General features: G+C 44.7%; 3 protein-coding genes across 4 annotated transcripts in view; all 3 read right to left on the reverse strand.

Annotated features, from left to right (window-relative positions):
• GFPT1 (glutamine--fructose-6-phosphate transaminase 1) overlaps window positions 1-371 on the reverse strand; it is a 27,259-nt gene extending 26,888 nt beyond the window's left edge. The window contains 1 exon segment of the mRNA XM_042886755.1: window positions 294-371. Within this exon segment, the coding sequence (XP_042742689.1) occupies window positions 294-300 (7 nt within the window). The 5' untranslated portion in view covers window positions 301-371.
• A 2,541-nt stretch (window positions 372-2,912) lies between these two features.
• Window positions 2,913-14,242, reverse strand: NFU1 (NFU1 iron-sulfur cluster scaffold). Of its 2 annotated transcripts, XM_042886758.1 has the most exons (8): window positions 14,168-14,241; window positions 12,204-12,310; window positions 10,191-10,326; window positions 8,135-8,201; window positions 6,913-7,027; window positions 5,832-5,895; window positions 3,657-3,831; window positions 2,913-3,129 (listed from the first exon to the last, which is right to left on the reverse strand). In XM_042886758.1, exons 1-8 carry the CDS (start codon window positions 14,212-14,214, stop codon window positions 3,082-3,084), a joined length of 759 nt encoding a protein of 252 aa, XP_042742692.1. In that variant the 5' UTR covers window positions 14,215-14,241; the 3' UTR covers window positions 2,913-3,081. The 2 variants fall into 2 exon arrangements, with proteins under 2 accessions (XP_042742692.1, XP_042742693.1); XM_042886759.1 differs by lacking the exon at window positions 12,204-12,310 and having other exon boundaries at window positions 14,168-14,242.
• A 655-nt stretch (window positions 14,243-14,897) lies between these two features.
• Window positions 14,898-24,984, reverse strand: part of AAK1 (AP2 associated kinase 1) — a 62,488-nt gene continuing 52,401 nt past the window's right edge. The window contains exon 18 of the mRNA XM_042886760.1: window positions 14,898-19,530. Coding sequence (XP_042742694.1) covers window positions 18,431-19,530 — 1,100 coding nt within the window. The 3' untranslated portion in view covers window positions 14,898-18,430. The remainder of the gene's footprint in view (window positions 19,531-24,984) is intronic.

Genomic DNA, 24,984 nt, shown 5'->3' on the forward strand with positions numbered 1-24,984 from the left:
TCCTGGACACACACAGCCCCGCGGGTTGACCTGTCCGCCCGCAGCGCACACGGGGCCAGGCAGTGCCGTGTCCTACGTTGTGACACCGCATCTCTCCGCGCTGCCCCGCGGCCGCCGGGCTCCCCCGCACTGAGGCCTTTCACGCACCGCGTTTTCGGCTGAGCCGCCCCCGAGAGGCGCTGACACTCCCTCCAGAAGGACACGGGGCCCCTCGTCAGCCCCACCTCAGGGGCAGCAGCCTCACCCCCGTATGGACAGGGGTAGATCCCAGCCCCTCAGGCCCCGATCCTTACCGCACATGCTGCGCGCTACTCCGATCCGTGCTGCCGCTCTCTGCTCAGCCGGGGCCGCCCCGCCCGCCCCCCGCCACCGCGGGCGCGCAGAGCGCATGCGCACATCCCGCGTTGTCACTGGACCGCGCCGCTCGCTCCGCCCCGCCCCGCCCAGCCCTGGGACGTGGCACAGTGAGCGGGCATGGAGTACCGGTACGGCCGTAAGGTGGGGGTACGGCACGGGGAGCCCCTCCCGAACTGCTGGAGAGGATCCGGCGGCGGAACGGGAACCGCATGACTCAGCACAGCCAACGTGGCCCGGCTGCTGTTGCTTCTTCCCGGTTCTATCACAGTGCCTACTGAGATGGGAATAAAGGGACTGAGAGATGAAAGTCGGGGTGTGACCGAGCGGACAGGCACGTCAGTACCACAGGGCGTTGGGTTCTGCCACTACCAAATGATGTTTGGAAATAATAACTAAATAGTGAAAGCCTGAGGCTACAGAGAGAGCAAAGTCTCTCTGTAAGAAAAAGGTTCGATTATCTTTATATTGACACTGCAGTAGAGCCCATAAAAGAACCTAAAATCCATATGTAAATCCTTGAATGCCACCAGGGATGGGGCATCCACAGCCTCCTTGGGCAACCTGTTCCAGTGCCTCACCACCCACTGCGTGAAAAACTTCCTCCTAACATCCAACCTAAACCTCCCCTGTCTCAGTTTAAAACCATTCCCCTGGTCTTATCACCATCCACCCTCGAAAACAGCCGTTCCTGCTCCTGTTTATACTCTCCCTTCAAGTTCTGGAAGGCCACAGTGAGGTCTCCCCAGAGCCTTCTCCAAGCTTTCCTCACCTGGAAGCACTGACAATGGCTGAATGGCACGCTGTAGTCTTGCCAGCAAGAACACCAACATACTTTTTCATTTCTTAAAAAACAAAAACAAAACAAAAAAAACCCCACCAGAATGTGCACTCACTGCTATTTTCAGTGTAATGACTGGCTGCAGTTCTTGGTTCAAAACCACCTTGTTGATCCCTCTTCCAAAAAAGCACAGAGGACATCATGTAGCACTCTGCTCCCAGGCCAATCAATGAACAGACACTGCCATAATCCCTTCTCCTACAAAGAAGGGCTGAGCTAGGCTCTGCAGAGACCTCACTGTGGCCTTCCATTACTGCTTCACTGAAAAACAAAGAGCAAATCTGAAGAGCTACATTTTATTTAACATATGAAACAATTATCTACATGAGTTTTGGTGTATGGAGTGCATTGAATTGACAGATGAGGCCTAAAATGGTTTTGAGAAATGAGAAACATTACACATCACCGCGTGCTTTGTAACAGGGAGAAAGAAAACACAGTGATTTAAAATCAACTTCCAAATCCTGAGTGGGTAATTTAAATGACAGTGGGTTATTACACCATGTGAAAGCTACAGGAACATTCTGCTCAAATGTTTGTTTTCTAATTTCCAAAGAGTGAGACGAAGTTGATGGCTGCCACATGCTGATGTGTGTGCTATAAGGGATTCTCCACAGACTTAATAGATCCCACATAACGACTCAGTGGAATTACACTAGCAAAGAGGGGAGGAAGAAGCATACAGAGGCTGTCAGCCCCTTACATAGGGACTACTACTACTACTACTACAATAAGCCAAATAATGACCACAAACCATGGCAGCATGAAGAAGAAATACTGTCTCCATTAGCCAAGCCATCTGCTAAAGCCAGACTACAGGAAGGAATTAAGTTCTACGTGCACAAGAAATAAACACAAGTACTTGCAAAGCCTGCTTTACGTATTTCAGCTTTGGAACAATAAATATTTCTCTTCCCTTAGTCTCTAAAATGGGCACACGTTCTGCTCTGCCACGTCTTCCCCTCGCTCTGCCAAGGTACACACACACTGCACTCTTTGGCACAGCAGGAGGAGCAAACAGGATATGCCATAGGTAAACACATTCATTTGCTTTTTCCTATCCTACAAATGCAATTTGTGCCCCTAAGCACTGTGCGTTCATCTTGGACTGTTGTATTGAGAAATCATCTTGGGCAGGTTTAAACAGACTACTAATGGTAGGTGAGCAATTTTATTCTAAATAAGCTAATTAGTCTGTCTACTTACTAAAGCTGATAAGGATCATCTTTTAATATTTATTTAAAAATACATGGTTTTTAAAGCAGACAACTCACTTCCTTTTTTGTTTCTGTTGCTGATATTTCTGTGGTGGCACTGAGCACGTAGGTAACTTTCGTAACTGATGGCAACGTTATTACACCTTCTAAAACAAAGAGCTGAAATTATGGGTTACTTTTCACACAAATCTGGCAAAAATCCAAAGCTTTTTAGACCAAACTTGATCAAATTAACATTCCCGAATCTCCCATTTTGAGAGCCATGGCACAGTCCTTCAACTTTCACAAGAAGACTTGATAAAAATTATTAAAAAATAATTTTTCTATTGCAAAAAAAGTTAAGAAACTTTGTATTTCTCTCTATTTCTCTCCCCTCCCCCCCTTTTTTCGTTTCCTTAATTTTTTTTACATGAAAGAACATTGCAGAGACACCCCACTGTTTTTAGAAGCCCATAAATTCCATAAGACACAGTATAAAGGAGATGCAAACAACAAAAAGATTCTTTTTTTGAATAGAGAGCATTTAATAAATTAGTGAATACGCTGCTGACACGGAGGAGGGAAGTGTCAGACTTTTTCTGATGAGAAAGGCAGATTTGGTTGTTCCACAGAACGAGAATGATTTACATACAAGAAATAAATACTGATTTGGCCATGGATGATGTAAGCTCACGTAGAATTTGCTTCCTTCTCCACATCATCATCATCATCAACAACCTGAAACAAATCCAGAAGTAGTTCAGGTAAACAGGTGAAGCTCTTAGTCCCATCACACTGCCTGGAGAATTTATTGCATTACATCCTCGCCAGACCAAAGGAGAACAACTATTCTATGCCACTGATGACGACAGTCATCACATGGAAAACATAAGAAAAGCTTTCAATCAGAAATGCCATGAGATAATGTGGCTGAAATAATAGAAGCTGGTCATCTGACTACTAATGCCACAAGAACAATCAGTGCTGAGTACCTACTCTAAGAAAGCTGCTCTAGAAGGGGGTGGAATAGAAGAGTACCAAAAGTCCCTTCCAACCCATATGGTTCTGTGATTCTGTACCAAATTTTGATGAGAAAGCAAAATAATCTTCATTTAAGGGACAAGTTTTGTCCCACATTACCACTAAAAGCATCTGTTTATCTTACACTTTGGCTTCAAGTGCCAACCTGTGTATGCAGGGAAGGGAGAAGGACCCTTTATTCCCCCCATTTAAATGAAGATTTCTATTATCTCACACCAACCCACCTGTTCCACACCTTCCACTTCAGGGATGTAGAACTGGAGCATGTTCTGTATCCCGTTCTTCAGGGTGATGATGGAACTGGGACAGCTGGTGCATGAACCCTGCAACTTCAGCTGCACAATGCCATCCTCAAAGCCTTTGTAAATAACATCACCACCGTCTTCTTGCACTGTTGGCCTGATAGAAAACGATACTCAATTCACAGTAAGCACAGCTGAAACCCATTCCATTATAGAAAGCTTTAGAAGAGTTCAATTTAATGTACACAAAGAACTGGCCTGCCATATTAATTAAAGCTCTTCTTCTCTTTCTGGTTCAAATTTCCAGTAGTTCATATTTTGTTGGACTCTCACATTCACCACACTGCAAAATATACTTGCAGTGAATCCAGTAACGTAGAAAGAATCTTTGGCATTCTAAGGGCAAAGGTAAACACCTCAGAGCAGAGCTCAATCAAGCCAGCAAAGAAACTGGTTTGCCCCAAGGCACATAAAGATGCTCATCCCAACTTATGCACCAAAACCGAGGTGTCTTCCATTATATAATAGATGAATGTTTACCGCAGGATGCACAAAAATCTGCAAATGGGTGAAGAAAGCACCTGGTGAGATGACAGCCTGGTACCAGTGGGATTTCTGCAGCCTGCTCTCCTTGTGCAAGCACCAAATGCCCGGCCCTGTCACTGCATCCCCATAGCAACATTCTTCCAGACCGAGCTCCAACCATTCCCTCACTCCAAAAGAAGCTCTTTATACTGATTTCCAAAATAACTCTTTTGAGAACTACACTCCTAACAGAATCATTTATGAATCAGATACATTTATTAACAACTCCTAACAGCTAATTATCTCCATTCCAGAAAGCCACAGGACGTGACCAAGGATTCCATTTTAGATTAACTTTATAAAATGCTCTACAGAGCCATTCAGGTCCCCATTCCTTCCATCCTGCACCATCCTACAATTTCTTTGCACGTATTTTTGATGGATCAGACATTAACACTCCATGTGTGCCACTCGTTTATACATAGCTTTTGTAAGCTATCCTGCTATATAACAAGGTAAGACTGATTGAAGCTCTTAATTGAGCTCTTCTGCTGCTAATATCCTCATCAACAGAGGAAAGAAACAAAGGAAGAGGTGGAGAGAGGCAGTGATTTTGTCTGAAATTGTGTGAATGTGAAGAAGGGCTACTGGGAAGTCAAGGCCTAACAAACCATAGGGATTCTGAATGATCACAGTCCAGCCAGATTGCCCAACGCTGCTTTCCACCTGTGACACATTTTAGCACTTTGCTCATACAGCAGTATTCTTGGGGAAAAAAATGTTTCAATTTATTTCTGCTTTTTTTCCTGCTTTCCTTCTAGGAAAACTAACCAGTGCACCAGGTCATCCTTGAGAACACCAAACATTATTTTCAGATTTTACATTTAAATTGCTGCTCCTAAAAAAGTAAAATAAAAGGCCTCCATCTTGTGCATCTTCTGGAAAAATTAAACTAAATTCCATAATTCTCACCTACCCAAGACTTCTGTCACTGTCATTTGAGCTGGGCAAGATGGCACCATCAGATATGAGACACGTTCAAAATCATGCCAAATGTTTTTCCCCAAGTGTCGAGTAGCTTATTCCTCTCAGTTCATTTTGGAAGACAATCAATGAATATAAAAATATACTTCCGGTAAACAACATGCTCCATAGGCACTCTCGAGACTTCATTAGTTACAACCAGGCTCTAAATTAAAACTGAGTTAAAATACCAATTAAACTGCAGCAGATGTAAGGACAAAATCCACTGAAGCCCAGACAGTGAGGGAGATCTGATGGTAAACTTCTTTTAGAGTATGACACAAGAATACTTTGGAGTTCTTGGGAAGGTAAAACAAGTATAATAAAAACAGATGTCAAGGTAACAGAGGGAAAAATAAAGATGTTGCTAGGAAAGCAACGATCATTTGTGTTGTTTTCATTATTTAGAAGTAATTGGGTTAAACACAATGGTCCACCTGCTTAAGTGATCTCCAGAGGGTAAGACTGCATAAGACTGCACTACTCTAAAATCACTCCGTAACATGGACTCTGTTCAGCACATAATTTGCTTAAACAGAAAAAAATAGATAGAAAGTGTTCAATCAGAGGAAACAGCACACACAACTAGCAGCAATGTGCCTGGTTTACCTTATTCTTGTATCCAGCAGTTCTTTAATCATTAATACAACTTCATCATCTTCTTCTGACTGAGCTTTGGAAAAGAAAAACATGCAAATCAGAACATGGAGAGAAACCTGTTAGGAGGACCATCACTATATATCCATGTATATATGTGAAATAGCACACAAACATTGCTGAGATGCCAGAAACCAACAGGGGAAGGCCTGATTCACAGCATGTACCCTCTCCTGCATTCCCCACATGCACAGCCTAAATGTTCACAGGCATTATACATTGATTCACAGTTTTCCCTTGAGTACAGGGGAATGGCCTTAACTGACAACAGCAATATAACAGAGAAAGAGCACAGAAAACAGGGAAAGGAAAGGAAGCAACAACCACCATTCACAGGTTAGATCATGGGTTAAGGCAGCGTGCTTGGAAGGAGGGCTAGACATAATAGAGTGGAGAGGAATTAGTCATCTTCTGCCTTGAAACATTGTGGGAGGAAAAACTGTACAAGCTGGTAAGCTGCAAATATAAAAATATAAAGCAAAATACTATTCTTAGCTTAAATTGGAAGTTAGTCTCAGTTATTTTCTATTACATTTTGGAAAGGACTTCTTACCACTTCTTATTCATGTAAAACTTATCACTAACAAAACCAATCATTAACAAAATGTTAAGCCTGGACACTCCTTTTTGATTTGAGAAGGGCAATGGCACTTTTGTAGGTGCCCACACAAAAAGGATGTGCAGCAGCACCCAGGAGCTTTCTAAGCACAGCAAAAATACTTCATGCACACAAACTGCAATGGAACAGTGGTCCACGCTGCCAAAACATGCAGTTCAGCACAGCTCCTGTGAAAGAACACTCCTCATCTTCCTGCAGATGAAACTCAGGCTTTGTTTGTTGGGTTAAACAACTCTTTCAGGCAGTTCAGCACTTCTTCCAGTAGAACATATGTTCTGCACATTCTTTGCTGTGTCAGTTTGAGCAGCTTTCACTTTAAATTCTGTTGTGTGCTTTACTGGGAGGCAAATGGAGGCCCTTCTGGATATCACAAGGATCTGAATGCAGATACTCTTCCTGGAGAGTTTGACTTACCTGTATCTGTGCTAGGTGCCTCTTCAGTAAGTACAGGTAAACCCGAGGCAAAGAAATCCATTATAGTTGCATAAATATCTGGTTTCAGCAAGTTCCAATCCAGGTCTTCACTCTCCTACAAGAATCAGAAGAAAAGTAAATAAACAGAGCATCTGCCTCCTAAAAATGGTAAATTATATAGGGATCCCTGTTATGTTAATAATATCACAGAGATTCTTAGGTTTCATGCATGAATTTATTTTGTAGTTTCGCCAAAAATGTTTCAGAAGTCTCAACATAAAGCAGTCAACAGACAGGTTTCCTCACTTGCAAGCCAAATCTATTAAATATAAGGTAAAAAATGAAAAGTAGAGTTTCTGAAATACATTACTGGGCACTTTTTTTTAACCAAGCGTATCTGACTCAAGTTTGTCATGGCTCTATTTGATCCTGAGCCAAAGCATAATTCACTGCATTGCCCTGTGCTTGTCACACGGCAGGACTGTCACCACTGCTACCATGCATCACCTTATCTCTGCTGCCATGAGCTCTGTGCCTTCAGTAAACACTGCACCACCCCCAGCACCAGGAGCTCACCCAGCCTCAGGGCCTGCTTGAAACCAGAACACGCTGCACACAGCTTCCTCCAGGAAGCACGGAACCTACAGCTGCTCCGGGAGGCCTGTTCCAGTGCTCAGCCATACACCCAACATGTGGATGAGGGAAAGGTTCTGCACCTGAGGCCCTCCAGGGCAGTGGGCACAGCCCAAGCACAGGAAGCATTGGGACACTGCTCTCAGCCATTGGGTTTGAATCTACTGGCAAAGCTGCACAGGGAGGTGGGAGAGTCACCATCTCTGGAGGTGCTCTGTGGGGATGTGGTCAGTGGGGACAGTGGGGTGGGCTAGGGTTGGATTTGGCCTTTTCCAACCTTTATGATTCTGTGATTGTACGATTTTGGGTGGCCCTGTGTGGAGCCAGGTGTTGGGCTCAGTGATCCTTGTGGGTTCCTTCCAACTCAGGATATTTTTATGATACTGACATTTATTTATTTCAATATTCCTGGCATTCTTACTTGTGACCACCGCCTCTGGTCCCTCTGCTATGCATCCCCAAATCAGTGGTTGGATCTTTCCCACTACGCATCCCCAGATCAGTGTGGCTGGGTCTTTCCTGTGGCCATCTACTCAGCAGCTGACTCTCAGATGAAGTTTTAGCACGTGTGAACCTCCTTCCTGCTTACCTTAGTGATGGTGATGAAGTCTGGCCCAAAGAAAATGCTTTTAACTCCTTCAATTCTGAATAACTGCCTGTTAAGAAAACAAACAAAATGATTTCAGCCAAACTCAAGATTTATTTATACCTCTACAGAAGAAAAATAATGATCTAGAATACATTTCCAAACAAAAATAACCACATGAAAAGAAAGCCACTGAGAGAAATAGGCAGTTAATCCACCTACAGCGTAGCAAGATCCAGGAGCTCCTGCTGGGAAGCACAACATGCACTAAAACTGAACACATCTCACAGCAGGTTTCCATAAGTTACATGGAGTTACTCTCCCTCCACACCTTTTTTGGAGGCAAAGTGATATTCCATATATACAAGTGATCTTCTCTGTATTTTGTATACCCTTCACCAATCCAAAGGTACCTGCCACAGCAGGGGGTTGAAACCAGATGATCTTTAAGGTCCTTTTCAACCCAGGCCATTCTATGATTCTACAACGGGTTTGAGTAGAATTAGTGCAAGCACAAGGAAAATTACTTACTTCAAATAATTGGCCTTAATCTGGGTGAGCTCAATCAAAACTGCCCTCAATTTCATTGGGAAAGTGACAACCACTGCCATTCAGTAAGAGGATTAGTGCCAGCATAAAACCTGGGTGATGGGAAGAGCACAGTGCTGACAGTATTTCAAGTGTAAAAAAACAGAATGAGTCTAAAGACACATTCCCACAGATGCTTTAATTAAAACCTAACAAATTCATCTGCAGAATAATTAAGCAAAAGCTAAATCTGCCAAAAGAGTGTAGGAGGGCTTCTTCTGGTAGTTGGGAGAAGGAAAGAAAAAGGATATTCTCTTGAAAAACTGAAAAGTGTCCAAGAAATGCAGTGAATGCAGAAAAATGAAATCTTATCACAAAGGTATGTGTGACAGGGAAAAAAAAAAAAAATTCACAATACCCAGGGGAAAGGATTTCCACACATGAAGCAGTTAGACACGCATGGTGCTTTTACACCATCCAGCCAAGAACAATGCATACATGGACAATTGTTTCCTATTAACCTGCACAATCCACACCATAAAACCGTTGGCAGGGTCTACATAAATCTTCTCTTTGATGAAAAATCTATTTGCAGATATGTGACAACATCAAGGCACCTTTCCAGAACTGTTTGCGCTCTGTAAACTGATGTAGTTTGGCACAATCAGATCCCACAGATTCAGCATCGTAGTAACACACTTTAATGTCCTGGAAAAGCTTTCACATTGGATTTGTTGCTCATAAGTCACAAAGCTTTGCTTGTAAAGATCCTGTTTGCTCTCAAGCAGCACCAGAGATCTTTGGAAGTCTGAGCTGAATGTCTGATAACCCCACACTTCCTGCAGAGATCCCGCAAAGCAGTTTTTGCTTGCATGCAGTCCTTCTAATATACACAACGACGACTTAATGGAGGACTCCCCAGGGCAATTTACTGCAGCCTTTCAGGATCTCACTCTGAACGATGCCTCTCCACCCACATAATAGATAAAGGAAAGTCTGTTTGTGGAGGCGAATGTGAAAGCAATGGCCTTTGTGACAGTGCTCCAAATCCCTTCTACACCAAGGTGGTATGATTGGGTTATCTGCTTGGTGATTCTTACTTCAGGTTATGCATTCTGGTACTGAAACCTGCAACCACATTTAATTTAGAGCATTTACTTACTTCCTTAGGTTGTCTGTTTCCTAATCCTGAAAAGTTACACCATTTCCAAGCAACTACTGGAATTTGGCCTCTTCTGGTGGGAACAGTTGTGCAAAATCAGGGCCAGAGGCCTCGCTGGCAATGCAGCAGCTATTCAAGAATCCTGGACTTAGAATAAATCAATCCAGCTGCATGATGCATACAACAGAGCCAAGAGCACAGACAGACCACTTTGGCAATGACTATCTTCAATTTTATGTACAAGCAAAGCAACATCAACAAACAAAATCCAACCAATCTGCTCCTGAGTGCAGGATGCATTTAGAACATTAATTGTCGAAACACAGCCTGCATGGTCCCCCATACAAATTATGATGTGTTTAATAATACCTTGCTAGAGGTGAGCAAAATGCTGCAGCTGGGCTGGAAAACTCCATAGTCCTGGACTCCAGCACTTCTTTGCCGGGAATAAACTTCAGGCTGTTTGGGTTTGGTGTGTCCTGAGTTTGAATAAACATGCATCTTACTGGAAATTAAAAGAAAAAAGGAGGAAAGTTAATGTAATCAAATGTAAGTAGCTTAAATGAAAGGTAAGGATCCTGATTATCTAGCAAGTGAAAAGACTGGAGTGGTCACTGTGCAACAACCACAGCAGTTTGTGCAAAAATGATGCATTAAAAACCACAACAGCATTCAGACCAATGAACAGAGCCATATTATCTTACAGGAAACAAGATAAATGCAGCCTTATCTTTGCCTCTTGTGCTCTTATCTACTGAAAGGCACCTGACTGCAGCAATACAAAGCTGCAAAGGTTCAGTGCCATCCTCACTTTCTACTGAGACCAAGAGATGCAATGCTCACTCCTTGCTGTGTTCAGGTATACCAGCAGCTATTTAAGAGCCATGTGGATGAGGCACTCAGGGCTACGATTTCGAGGTGGTAGCACTGAGTCATAGACCTGTTGATCCTGAAGGTTTCTTTCCAACCTACACTATTCTGCCACTCTATGGCGTATGGCTGTATTTTTTTTTCCCAGTCTCTCAGCATTATATTTACAGCACACCACACCCTGTTTGTAACACACTGGCTGAATTACTGTAAGCTATCACTTACACTGCAGAAATTGAACCAACAACTGAAGATCCAATTGCTGGATTCTACTAAAGGTGTTAAAAAGATACATTTCTACTGAAATTCACTGTGGGCTGCAGGTGTTCCTTACACACAAGAGTGTAAAACTGAATAAAAATATCTGAATAAAAATGAGCATTCTATGTCTAATGGTGTACGTTTAACAGTGCGTTTTCCTACAGACATGTCACAACATTTACACAATAGCTACTATTGATAGCTGGACTGAATGATCTTAGTGCTCTTTTCCAACTTTAATGATTTGACAATTCCACAGGGATGGGAGAGCTGCTCTGCTCACTTTGGCATCCAAAATCTCATCCGGTTGTCAGCTCAACTTGCAGGTAACCTGCAGCAGGGGATTTGGATGGGGGATATTCAGTACACTGCATTTGTTAGAGCATCTCGAGCACCCTGAAACGCAGCTGGCTGTGTCAGCTCCTAAGAATGGCATCTCCATGTGAGTAACCACTTTATTTTATAAGCATCTTCTGCAGCTGCAGGTCTGCCTTCCCATGGCCAGATTTTTCAATCATTAATCCACCTGGAGTTCTTTGTACAACTGTAAATAACCCCATCAGAATGTATTGCTGGGAACTGGCCATGTTCACAGCTGAATTCTGTAACACTTTGTGTCTGCCCACCGCTCACATTTCACAGATTTTGTTTTCCTTTCTGTTGAGCTTCCAAAAACCTGTTAGGCATTACAAACCCCACCCTAACCACTGCTTTTTCAGCGTAATGCTACATTACCATTGCAGGTGTTATTAATGCAGAATGTCATTAACACACCACACAAGGGCACACATTGAAGGGGAGGGAAATTAAAGAAAGCACCACAGCTCTGGAAATGAAAACTGTACTTTCTTCCTTGCTCGGCTTTCTGGACACTTCATCTTGCTGAGCTCAGCAGCTGAAGTGGGACACAGCATTACAAGGGGTGTTTACAAGGGATGCATTTACACTAAGACAAGATTTAAATTAAGAGGTGCAGCAAAGCCCAAATATTTTACACCAAAGCACCTCATAGGTCTTGGCAGATGAACAGCACAGAGAACACAAGTATAGCCAAGCACAAAATGAGCCATGCATGTCTTCTCGCCAGGCTTCAAATGTCCAGTACTGACAGTACTCCGTTAAAAACACACAGGAAACAACTCAGGAAATTTTATCACGCTCAGATTTCAGAAGAACAGTTAGGTTTTTGTTATTGCCACAAGACATGGATTCCCACAACACCCTCCGTAATTATTTTTAGCTAGCATTTACCTGTATTATGCAAGACTACAGATGGAAGAAGCTGCTTCCTCCATGCAAGTTGGTGGAAGGGCTGTTGAGTTGTCAGGTTATGACCTTTTAACATCATGTGACAAATCCTAGAGAAATCATAACATCACTATGAGCTTCTAAATCACAAGGCTGTACTTCCTGCACAGCCCACAGCATTCCTCTGTGCCCAGAACGCAGCACAGTCCCCTCCTACCACAACCCTATCCAGTAACAAAGTGAGTCAGCAGCTCAGACTGTGGCACCCCCCCTTTTTTTCTTTCATTTTTCAATTCTCCCTTTCTCCTACTTCACAAGAAAGCAGACCTAATTCTTCAATTTCAACCACATAAAAATCAATCTATACTCCTTCACATACCTGTAAGAGAAGAAAGGTCACCCCATGAGAGCGTTTTGACGCTACCATGAACCTGGATGTCCAGATTGGATTAAATACCTCATTTTCAGAAAATCAGACAGCTGAGATGAACTCCAACCACCCACTGCTAAGTAAAGGCAGAATTTGCTATCACTGTCAACCAACTACAAGAGGCCATTAGTGGGGGAGTAGAGGGAAAAAAAACAGAGAAGCAAGCAAGGAGAATGACAGAGCAACAGAGGTGGCTTTCAGATGCGTAAATGCTTGCTGCACAGCCAGCAGGATACAAATACTGCTTTTCACATGTGAACTCAGCTCATAACCAGTCAGGGATATGGAGAGCTAAGGGACAGCCAAATTCAGAAGGCTGTGTGGCTGTACATGGTGGCAAAAGGAGTAATAACTTCTCTGACTTCTTTACAGGGGAGATGCAAATCCAGAAAAGGTCCAAAAGGCCCTTCCCATGATTCCCCTAAATGATTCTGCAACTCCCCTCTTCTGTGTGGACTTGCATACAGAGTCCACAAAGGGATGTGTTCCCAACAGTTCTTCCTCCTTCAGCTCTGGGAGAACCAAAGAACCAAAGCAGAGAAACAAATGTTCCAAAAGTAAAACAAAGCAGACAAAAGAAAGGGGATTTTTACCATCTGTATCCCCACTGCGTGCAGGAAAACTACACAGAATGATCCTCTCTCCTGTTTGCTTCTCCTTTAAGAGAAACAAAGGAGAAAGGTAAACCAGAAACAGGAGGGTATGGGCACAGGATCACACATTTGATGTTCTAAGTGAGCACAAACATATGAATAGGTGTATGTAAAGGGCTTTTATCTGTGTAGGGAAAAAGAAAGAATTAACCCCCCTTTACCAAATGCTTAGTTACAGTCCTCATTTCCCACATTCAGGGCTGCAGATTGCCTCTAATTTCACAGCCCCTGCCCAGGGAAGTGGCTTTGCCCATCACTAAGCTGTCCTTTGTGCATCTGGGCTGTGAATTTCCCCTCAGTGCACAGCCCTGGGGGCGGGGGGGTGGAGGGTGTCTCAGTATTGCACCACCCTAAAGACAACTCGGGGGGAAATAACTACCTCTTCCTGAGCACATTTGCAGGGGATCAGCCCTCACTGCAGCTCCTGAAAGTGTTTTGGGGAGGGATCAGCACTCATTGCAGCTCCTGAGCACATTTTGCGGGGATCAGCATACACTGCACAACATTTTTTGGGGGGATGAGACCTCACTGCAGCTCCTAAGGGTGTTTTTTGGGAGGGGTCAGCCCTCACTGCACGCCCCTGGGGGCATTTCGGGGGGTATCAGCCCCTCATTACAGCTCCTGAGGGCGTTTTTGGGGAGATGAGCTCTCATTTTACACCCCTGAGGGCATTCCGGGAGGAGCAGCCCTCACTGCCCCTCTGTAACTAGGAGGAAGGGGAGGACGTAACTTCACCCACATCCGCCCCGCTGCGTCAGGGAAGGGGAAGGCCAAGAAAGCTCGGAGCGCCCCAGGGAGCTCAGAGAGGAAGGGAACGAGTATGAGGGTCGCACACCGGGATCCGTGCGCCGGCCCGGGGCAGCCCGGTGCTCGCAGTCACCTACCGGCCGCCCAGCCCCGCAGCCGCGCCGAGCCACCGCGCAGCCGCCATCTTGGCGCTCCTCAGGGCCGCCGCTCCGCCCCGCGCACTGCAGCGCCCCCTGGCGGCCAAGGCCGACAGAGGCTCTCGCGGGCGGGAACGCGCCTGGGCGGCGCCCCCCGCGCCCGTCAGCGCCGTTGCAGGTCCCTTGATTCTTTCTGAGCGCTCCGCCGCGGTGTCAGGGACAGCCACTCACCATGAGAGCAAAAAAGTGTCGTCCCCCCCCAGTATTTCCTCTTTTTCCTTGCAATCTTTTCCCTCAGCATTCCTATTTTCCCCTCAATATTTCATTTTTTCCATTTCCTTTTTGCCCCTCTGTATTTCCTTTTTTTATGTTTGTATTTTTTTTTCTCCTCTCAGTATTTCATTCTCCCCCTTTTTCTCTTTTTTCCTCGATATTTCTTTATTTCCTCAATTTATCATTTCTTTTCCCCTCACTTTTTCCTTTTTTTCAAGTTTCTTCTTTTTAATTTAAGTCAACATTTGGAGTTGGTCTGAAAGACCTGTGAGGGTCCCTGTCAACTCTATTCAACTTCAATTCTATGAAAATTTCATTTTTTCCTATTTATCTCTCACCCTCAATATTTCCTTTTCCCTTCAATGCTGTCCCCCCGACCCCTCAATATTGCCCTTTTTACCTTTTATTTCCCAATTCTGCACACAGAGGAGAGAAGGACAGCACAGGGACAAAGTGCTGTAATCAGGTACAGCTTTAATAAATGTACAGAAGTTTACAGCTTGACCATTTCTTCATAGTGATTACCAGGAACACAGACATCACACCCAGAACAACAACACAACTCCGTCCATTTCCAGCCACAGCCATACAAATCTGAGACCCGAGGCATCACCAGCGCCAGGAGGGGAGCAGGAAACCCCACCCCCAAGTGGGGACAGGGAACCCCCAGCCAGCACCAGCTCCAGGATGAAGCCAGAGGACCCCAGAACACCTCCAGCCCCTGGGATGGGGACAGGGGATCCCAGAACATCACCAGCCCCAGGATGGGATCAGAAGAACCCCAAGGATGAAGACAAGGGACCTCCAGCCACCACCAAGCCCCAGGATGGGGCCAGAGGACCCCAGGACATCACCAGCCCTAGGATAGGACCTGAGGACCCCACATAGCAGTCCCAGGATGGGACTGGGAATACCAGAACATCTCCAGCCCCTAAGATGGATACAGGAGACCCCAGGACATCACCAGCCCCCAGACAAGAACAACATGATGGCCAACGGAAACTTCGGGCTGTGGCATAATTTTAGGAATACTGACACGTTGGATCAGGTTTCAGGAATGTGTTTCAGAAGAGGAACAAGATTTCACCATCAGGATACCTGCTGTAAGAATGCTTTGGAGTCTTTTGGTGTACTGAAAGGCCTTAAATTAACATCATGAACACAGAGAAAAAAAAAAAAAAAATTCAACTCCCCAACACAAAAGTCTTTGGTGGAAGCTGAGTTAAAGTAACCAATTCCCACTTTGGAGTGATAGAGAATTCAACAATTAAACAGATCTCACTTGGCTGTGCCTGATTGAGTGACACTGAGGATGATTGCTGATGCAATGTGAGCTCTGTGCACACCATTCCCACAGGTGAGCTTCAGTAGCCCCATGCTGTTGTGCAAATGTGGCAGTGAGGCATGGAGAGCCCAGCATGATGCTTCTTCCTTTTTGTTTTTGCATGCAGATACTGTGATTAATGTCTTAAGTGCATTGCTGACATTCAGTTGGCGATGAGGAAGAATTGTGTCTACGATTGTTGCAGGACCAAGGTGTGTTCTGAGGACCTAGAGCAGGATATGCTACAGCTCTGGACAGGTGGAACCAGTGGCTTTGTTCAGAAAATTGACCCCAAAATGCTGCATTTAAGCCATACCAGGCTCATTTAATTAACAGCACCAGTAAGGTGGTAAAGAAAACTATAAGCACAATCATTCCACCTTCACTAGAAACAGCTTCATAATACAGAAATGAAATTTTGGATTATAATCCATCATGCTAAAGCTGCCATACTGGCCACGCAGAATCGGGAGATTAGAAAATACAATGCTATACAGAAAAAAACTGTACTGAAATTCAGTTTTCTGACCACAACCATAAGTCCCATTCCTTAATAAGTCACAGGCAGAGATGCAAAAAAGCTGCCTCTAACCCCAAAAGTACATGTAAAACCATTGAAGCTGGCAGGCTTGTTAGCTTGTGGGGCACTGTGTAAAGTGCTTGCAGAATATCCACTGCCAAAATCCCAGCTGGAAATCCAGCCCAACTCAACTTGAATGCGCTCTGTCCCTTCATCCTGTGGCAGTGCAGGGCAGCAAGGTCTGAAGGGCAAGAGCTGGACAGTGGGTGAATGCTTCTCCAGCTATGCTACTTCTAAATTTTATTTTTCTTAAGTGCAACTTGGATGTGGCATTGTAGGAAGTTTCACAGATTGATTCAAAGGCAACTTTTCAAGTAAAAACTGAAGAAAAGCAGAGAACCTAAATCCAGTTAGCAGAGCTAATACCTTGAACTCGCACATAGCAATGCCTTGCACTTTTGGGGATATATTCGAATGGGAAAACCCAACGAGAAGGAAACACCATCAACAACAGCCTCAGCTCAGTTGAAAACATCTCCATGGAACCCAGAAATCTCCCTACAATATTTACTGCTACTACCACTGGTGGAGGAGCACAGGAAAACAGCACCCTCACAGCCCTCCTGCTCTCAGGTGTCCCAACTTCTCCCTGCCCTCCAGCAATCCCAAGGTTGAACACACCCAGCAGCAGCACTGGCTCACCTCTTGCAACTGGAGATATTGGAGGGAAACCGACATTGGGGTTCTACTTGTGCTTTGCTCTCCACCTCCTGCTGGTTGGGGCTTTTCCACCCTCCCCTTCCTGCTGGCCGTAATCCAGCAAAAGGGAATTCTGCCCTCAGTCCTCAGTGCAAAGCTCTGACCTAACAGGATGAGGATCAAATTCCCTCAGGAAACAGACACTGCAAAGTTTCTAAGGGATTCAGTAGAAACTACCAGAGTCAGAGATTCTTCCCCAGATGTCAAGCCCTTGAAAATGAAAATGAAACACTTTTCTTGGGAGACATCCTGCAGCACCAATGCCTGACACTGGAACACCACACAGCGACTGTGAGCCCCCACATCTAGATAACCTGAAAGCAGCCCACACTTACAGCCTTTGCTGGCCAGGGATAGCACTATTTTTCCACCAAACACAGCATCAGGATTCTGCTCCAAAGGCAGAACAATCAGCAACAAGTTGCCTTTCTCTTTGGGAACACAGCAGGAAGCACAAGATATCCAAAGAACACCAAATATTCCCAGAGGAGCATGAACAGATTTTGTTGGAGGTCATCTTAGTTGATAAAAGGTCAAAATGATAAACCCAAAGTCAAGCTCTCTGCTGGCATCTACCAGCTGAACCAGACTGCAGACAAGGCCAAATTACACCAAGTGAGACAAACAGACCAGGAAAGCCATCCAGGTGTCCTCACAATACGCTTTTCCACAGGACTTACACAGGACTTACATACTCACATACTCTCCTTTGCAACACCAAAAGCAGATTTCTGGGTCCTACATTCGGGGAAATCCCACACTCTTGATCTTTTAATTTTCCATGTAACAGCCCAACAGATCTCTTTCCTGCAGCTTTAATTCCTAATCTGGAGCATTTGCAACAGAGCAGAGCAAGACAAGCAACAGAAGACACTGACTGACTTCATGCATGACACACATACCCTGGAGCTGCCAGGCTCACTGTCACCATCAGCAGCAAGAAGTGTCACCTTGCTGTCCTCCAGAAGCCCCAGCTAATGGGAAATCTCTATAAGCCCTGAACCTGTGAAATAGCTTCCTTGCCATAGCACCAGCCAGTCCCACTTGACTTGCTCTGTAATTAAAATGCCAGTTAATTAACCTTACAGTGCCTTTCCCTAGTCAGAGCCAGAAGGTATGGCATATTGCTGACAAAATAACTTGGGGAAGGCAGTGAGAGGAGGAAGAAAAGAAGTAACTGAAGAGGATATGAGGATCCTGAGAGCCAGGCATTCCGACTAGCTAACATAACTTAAAACGGTTCTACTATATCACTGCAAATAGAGTTCTGAATGAAAAATTATATATGTGTTGGCACACATATATAATATATGCCAACCAATTCGACAAAGAGTTTTGAGGTCTTGTGGGAAGCGTTCTGCTGGGAACACCCCCAGCTCACAGCACATTAAGGCTTTTGCTTTGCTGCTTTGGAAGGAAATGGTGCTGAAGCAAAAGGATCGGCTGCGGGCAGCTCCGTAGTCCTGGCAGCCAGCGGGGCAAGGGAGACAGAGCCCGCTATGGCCTGCCTGTTGGTCTGAGAAACCACTTTGTAAGCAGCGATGGGTTGGACGTCGAGACCAGGCCCATCTTCCGGGCTGTAGTGACGGGAGTACTTGGACAAGGCTTGCGGACGGAAAGGCCGACTGTTCGCCACTGGGCCCAGCATGCATTCCTGAGGGCTGGGCTGGGCTGGGCTGCGCTCACCGGGTTCCGGCTGCATGGCTGGAGGAGGGCTGTGCTCCTCTGTTGCTCTCACAGAAGGAGGAAGGTTGCTCAGCAGACCAAAGCCGGAAGGATACTGCAGCCTTGCTGATGGCCCGGAGACCACCGCATCCAGGCTTTGGAAAGCAGGGGTGGTTCTGTGCTGGACATCAGCTGCTGGGCTGAGGAACACGTGCGGTTCCTTGGGCACACTGTGAGACAACAACTCCTCCATGCTCTTCTTTTTGGTGAAAGGGGCTCTGAGGAACACATCTGCTTCCTCTGAGTGTCGGAGAGCCGCACTGCTCCTGGAGATGAAAGGAGCTTTGGTGAAGACGTCTGCCTCATCAGGTGCTTTCCTGGAGCTGCGGAAAGGAGCTGTGGCAAAGACATCAGGTTCATTAAAAACCTCCCCAGACTGCGACTGGAAGGCAGGGAACGGCGTCTCTGCGGCCTGCGTGTGGGGGTGCTGCTCCCTGGAAATGTCCCTCCTCTCCCTGGGCCCGGCCTGCAGGAAGCCCACACCTGGCCTGCAGCTTTCCTCCTCCTCTTCCGAATCCAGCAGCAAAGGCCTGGAGCCACTGCAATCCAGAATGTCCCCTTCGTGGTCTGTCCCCTCACCTTCGCTACTGTAGAAGGAGCTGTTGCTTGAAGGGCCATCACGTGTGGCATAGTCAAACTCAGCATTGGTCTGCGTTTTCACCTCTGGCTGAGTCTTGTACAAAGCAAGCCCATCGCTGGCAGTGGGACCTTTGAAGAGATCGAGAGGTACAGCTGGAAACAGGGCAGGATCCCTCTGCAGACCTAAAAATGAAAAAGAAAAAAAAAAAGCATCACTCAGTAAGTTGCAAAGAAAGATGAGATGTACTTAGCACGCAAGAAATGTAATGATATTCAGATTTAAACCACCACCACACATGGAAAAAAAGGGAAAGAAAGTGTAAATGAAATAAAATCAAAATGCCAGGGAGAGTATTTACTGCACGCAAAGGGACACAGATCAGCACCACTTAACAGCTCAGGGAGATTCAGGAGATGGGAGATGTCTGACAGACAAATGGGCACACTCAGCACCGTTCCACAGGAGTTCTGTGCCACTCACAACCACAACCAGAGAGCTCTGGACTTCGCCACACTGCTGCCTGGAGGGAGGCCCCAGTTCTTGTTGTTTTAGTCTGCTTATCAACACGGGAGCGTCCTACCAGCAGATGCACAGCTTCGCACTGCCTCTTGGTGCAAGCCAGCCCACAGCTATGTGGAATCGCACCCAGGCACAGAGAACAGGCAGAGATGCCTTCCAATCTGCTAAATGTCAGCCTAGAGCTTTTGATGAATTCTGGTAACTATAGCAGCACTATTTTAAACCACTGCAAGACAAGTGATTTTAAACAATCCATACCATGATTGCAAATGAGGTAGCTAACATCGCTATACCAATCTGGCTGGCTTCTTGCTGGTTTAATAGGACAGTGCTTACTGTACTGCTCTTCTCCAGCTACAGGAGCCCAAGAGGGGGTTGGTTTTGCCTCAAGACTCACGACAGACAGAACAGAAGATCTCTTACCTTCAAAGAACTATTGCCGGGTTAGGAGTATGTCATTGGACTCATGTTAGCAAGAGGATAGGAAAAAGCACGTGAGATCTAAGCAGTACGAATTGCAGGAAGAACAAGGGAGGTGGTTTAGTGCCCACTGACCAACAAGGCTCTACCCAACCACCCCTGTGGTGACAAAACAGCACTGTCATGTCCCCATAATAACATTAATCTGCCCTGTTTAGTGGCTTAGATTTACATATCTTTTGACAAAGTTAACTCAACCTTAGCCACATCTCAATTAAAGACACAGCACTCATTCATTAGGCATCAAAATCATTATTTATTGGGAAACTATTCACTTTGATACATTACACTGCTAAGTAAAGACAGTGTAGATACGTGAACATTCTGTAAGTTACTCTACAAAAATACTATCAATCTTTCCTGAAGCCCACGTTGCCAGCAATGGCTTAACCTTAGATGCTAAGCTCAGTTTGATAACAGGATATGTCTATAGTGTTTTCTTCTTCCAGGTTATATGTCACCAGGTATTTTCAAGGGATTTTGAGCTTACAGGGAGAAACAGAGCAAGACCCATTGCCGTACCACACAAATGCCTCTGCATTAACCCAGCCTTCACTGAAACACAGCATTCACAAAACAAGAAAAGGAAAAACGCATTTATCATAGAGAATATGGCAAACCAATGATCCAATTATCACAAGAACTGGGGAACCAAGTCATCTGAATAGGATTTTCCTTTTAAAGAGCTGCTTGCATTGGTTGTGCCTATATTCATGTAAGCAGTGACAGTTGGGACAGAGTAAGAGAAGGGTTGACAGGCTGTAGGTTGGTTTTGGACAGCAGCAGCCTCTCCAAATCTGGAGGCGCTGTAGGACAGGCAAAAATGCTTTATTTTGAGGGGAAAAAAAATTCCATTGTTTTCTTGCTCTCCTGCCCATCATAAGTGAGAAAAGCCTGGAATACTCAAACAGTTTTGCTATAGTGCCAGCATTTCACTTCAGCTGGGCACACATCTGATCAGACAATGGCTCAGACCTTTCCTCTCTCCACCCATAACCTCCTACGTTCAGATGTTTGAGTACATTTGTTTTTATTCTGCAGTTAGATACAAAGCAATTATCTGGAAAAAGGAGCAATTCCCCAATTATGTGCAGGCACAGTTTTATTACTAAGGGAAAACCTCAGTGACAAACCCACCTTGGCATACCTGAGCACACCCTACCATACAAAAGGCATGGGAAGCAAAGCTTCTGCTTCCATTTTGCCTGCAAAGCCCCAGAAAATAGGTTACAATCCCACATGCAGAGAGCAACTCGAAGACACGACTTAAACCCAAGCTATAACACTGACACACAAGATTCCTGTCTTCCATAGGAAGCACCAGAAGCGACAAGGTACTGAAATAGCTGATGGGTAAGCTGTAAAACATTTCCTCTCCCTTTTACAGGGGCTGCAAGGAGGCAGAGGAGCCACTGAGATGATCTCACTTTTGGATCTGAGCCCTATACACTAGGGGAAGGCAGAGACATTCCTGGAGCCTAATGCTGCTTCTCAACCAAACAAGTAAGTCTATCTGGCTGAAGTCAGGAAGGTCTCAACAACACATGGTAACAGGCAGCTAAAAAACCTGTGCAGTTACTACTAAGCAATATTACTAGCTTGACCTTTAAAAAAGGTTAACATATTTCTCATTCCTTCATTCTTGAAATAGCAAACAACCAAACACTGAAGCTCTGTAGCACCCTTCCCATATCACTGGACAATTCAGGCAGCAAAATGAAGCACTTTTACCCAAAGCTGCTGCATAGCACAGGGGGAGCAGCTCCAGTGTCCTTCACTTCCAGAAATAAGAGATTTCATGCTCTGGTTTTGGCACACGTTCCATAGTGCAAACAACTGTGCAAAGTGAGGCAGGGCAGGAACTGAGGGCACCACCTGCACTCACTAACTGCAAGAAAAATGCAGGAAGAAAGTGAGCTCCCCCCCTTCTGTGTATTGTACTAGAGCAGTGCAGTGTTAATGTGCAGCATCCACACCTCAAAGTCGTCACAGGAATGATTCTGACCCAACAGCAGCAGAGCAGACCAATAAGCCTCACTCACAGAGCTCTACCTTATGTTACACACACTCCTCCCTAAAATCCAGGCCAGGTTCTACCAACTGCTATATATGAGAGTTCTGAACTAGGCAGGAACTGTATTGGCTAACAAGAAATTAGCTTACTTTACACAGTCACGCATGCACACACTCAAAGTACTCGTGCAGCATACCATTTCATTCCACTTTGTGCATTTCCTTGGGTAACTCCAAAACTTGTTTGACTGCCTTTGGTCTGAAGAGCATCAATTTCAGTAACATGATTTTTTTTTTTTTTTAATGTATCAAGTTTTTTAAAAACAAGGCGGCTTAGGAAAGCCACTGAGACGATACCCTGTGAGGGTTCAGGCTGAAGAACACACTGGAAACAGAACCTCCTGAGCCCTTCCAAGTATAAATATGGCCATTATCATGCACTTAGATTTAGATGCAGTGGGTCTGCCACAAAGGCTCAGATGCCAAGCCTCTTGCAGCCAGCTCTCAGACTTTGCAGCACACCTAAGCTGTCAGGATGCACAATTTCTGCAGCACGGGCCAGTCCTTCATTCACCTCCTGTTCCACCAAGCTGCAAGGAGCCCAGTGATGATGGGGCAGGCAGAATTGAGGAAGCCATAACAGCCTGGTTTGGGTGCAGCTGCAGCTGACAGTAGATAGTCAGAGACCAGATCTACCGCTGAGACCTATCTGCCCTATTCCAATATAAAATTTAACCACCATAAAAACAGTTTATTCTTGCATCATGACCATAACCCTGCACTGAAGGGAAACTGCTTTGTGTACTGCAGTTGCGTGTGAAGCACCAGGAGGATCCATCAAAATCACCAGTGCCAAAAAGTACACAAAGGCACGACAAGCTAAAGCTTACTGGGGCAGGAAGTCTCCTCCATTACCCTGACATGAATAAAAGGTACAGAACATAATCACTCTGCTGCTCTTTGCAGACTGCAGGTTCATACTACAAACAACACCTTACAACCCTTGAAAGGAGGGAGGAAACATTTCCCACAGCTCCAAACAAGGCTGCAACCATTGTAAAAGAACCATTTTTACACTACGTCAGGATACGGTACCAACTTTCTCTCATGTGGACACTGGATGAAAACTCAGCGTGTTCCTTCACAGCAGCAACTTTCACACAAACTCCTCAGCAGCACACCATTACTGACCTATTGCTTCTAGAACAATCACTTTTTGGAGAGCTTAAAATTAACCTCATATATCTACCCCCACCTTTCCCATTTCTTGCATTTTTCATTCAATTAGCAAGTCAGTGTTGAGTCTTCTCTGACACAGCAGCTTTAGCCAAAAATCTCTAAACACACGTGCTTCTGTTGTGCTGTATTCCCCAACCAGCTCCACAAACAGCTACTTGAAAAAGCAATAAAATGAACATTCACATCTGCTTATTTAATAACATTATTAACAACCCAGTGCATTTATAATTTTTCCAGAACCCTTGAACAAGTGCCATTAGATTTAAAATCTTAAACATTCTTTAAAAGTACTTTAATTCACAGAAATTTTTGTTTCTAATATACAGTAGATGGTTACTTTTTAAAATCCATTCTCTTTTCATATATTCTCAATATCTGACTATACAATAACTTTCTATCTATAACATCTTCATGTTTTCCAGTCCAGCTTGCCTGTGCTTTAGGAATATAAAACAAAAAAATAATAAAGTTCTATCCACAATTTTACTAAGGTCATTTCCATAGTTCTCATGTAAAGCTTCTCTTGGAAAGTGCATTATACACGTGTAATGATACAACACACTTAAGCAATACTTTTATTATTAAGTGTAGGTTTTAAAAGAAGAGTAATGTAGAGCAGACACGATTGATGGAAGTTCTATGTACAGAATTTGTTAAACTAAGTGCTGAGGAGGGGGAAATAGCGGAGACACTGGAGATAGGAAAGGAGCAGTCACAAACTTGGATTTCTCTCCTTCTTAGTGAGAGGTCACACACATTTCAGTCGTTCATACTTCCACACATGGGAAACTGCACTTTTACTAATACAGCTACATACACATACACAAGGTCAGCAGTAAGCTATTAATAATTCCACTACAGAGGAAGAGTCCTTCTGTTTAGAAAGAGCTTTCAAATACAAGATAGAAATTCCGGACTTCATGACCGTAAGTCCATGGAAACAAGTTGAGCATACCCAGCCAGTAGACAAATTAAGCATGTAAAGGGAAAAAGAAAAGGTAAAACCCATCGAGTTGTAGCAGCACTTATTTCAAACCATCTGAACCAGTGCATGCTTGATCCATAAATACCAAAGAGCGGAATAAAGTCCACAGTCATCTTTGTCTACAGAAAGAGAAAGGGTCCATACTTAACTGGTTTGCACTATATGCATTACAAGAGAAAATGGGGAACCCAGAACAGATACCAGATGCTTAACTAAAACCAGGAGTAAAAATAGACAAACAACTGTAGGACAATTTGTTTCATACACAATTTATAGTAGGTTGTGAGGGGGATTTTTTTTTCCAGTCAAACACAGAAATAGTCACAGAAAATACACCTGCTGCTGCCACAATGCCCTTTTCAGCCTAAAAAAAAAGTCAACCAACAGAAAGCTAATCACA

Source organism: Lagopus leucura, unplaced genomic scaffold, assembly GCF_019238085.1.
Source record: "Lagopus leucura isolate 7727_CA_CO unplaced genomic scaffold, USGS_WTPT01 Super-Scaffold_100062, whole genome shotgun sequence".
Lineage (NCBI taxonomy): Eukaryota > Metazoa > Chordata > Aves > Galliformes > Phasianidae > Lagopus > Lagopus leucura.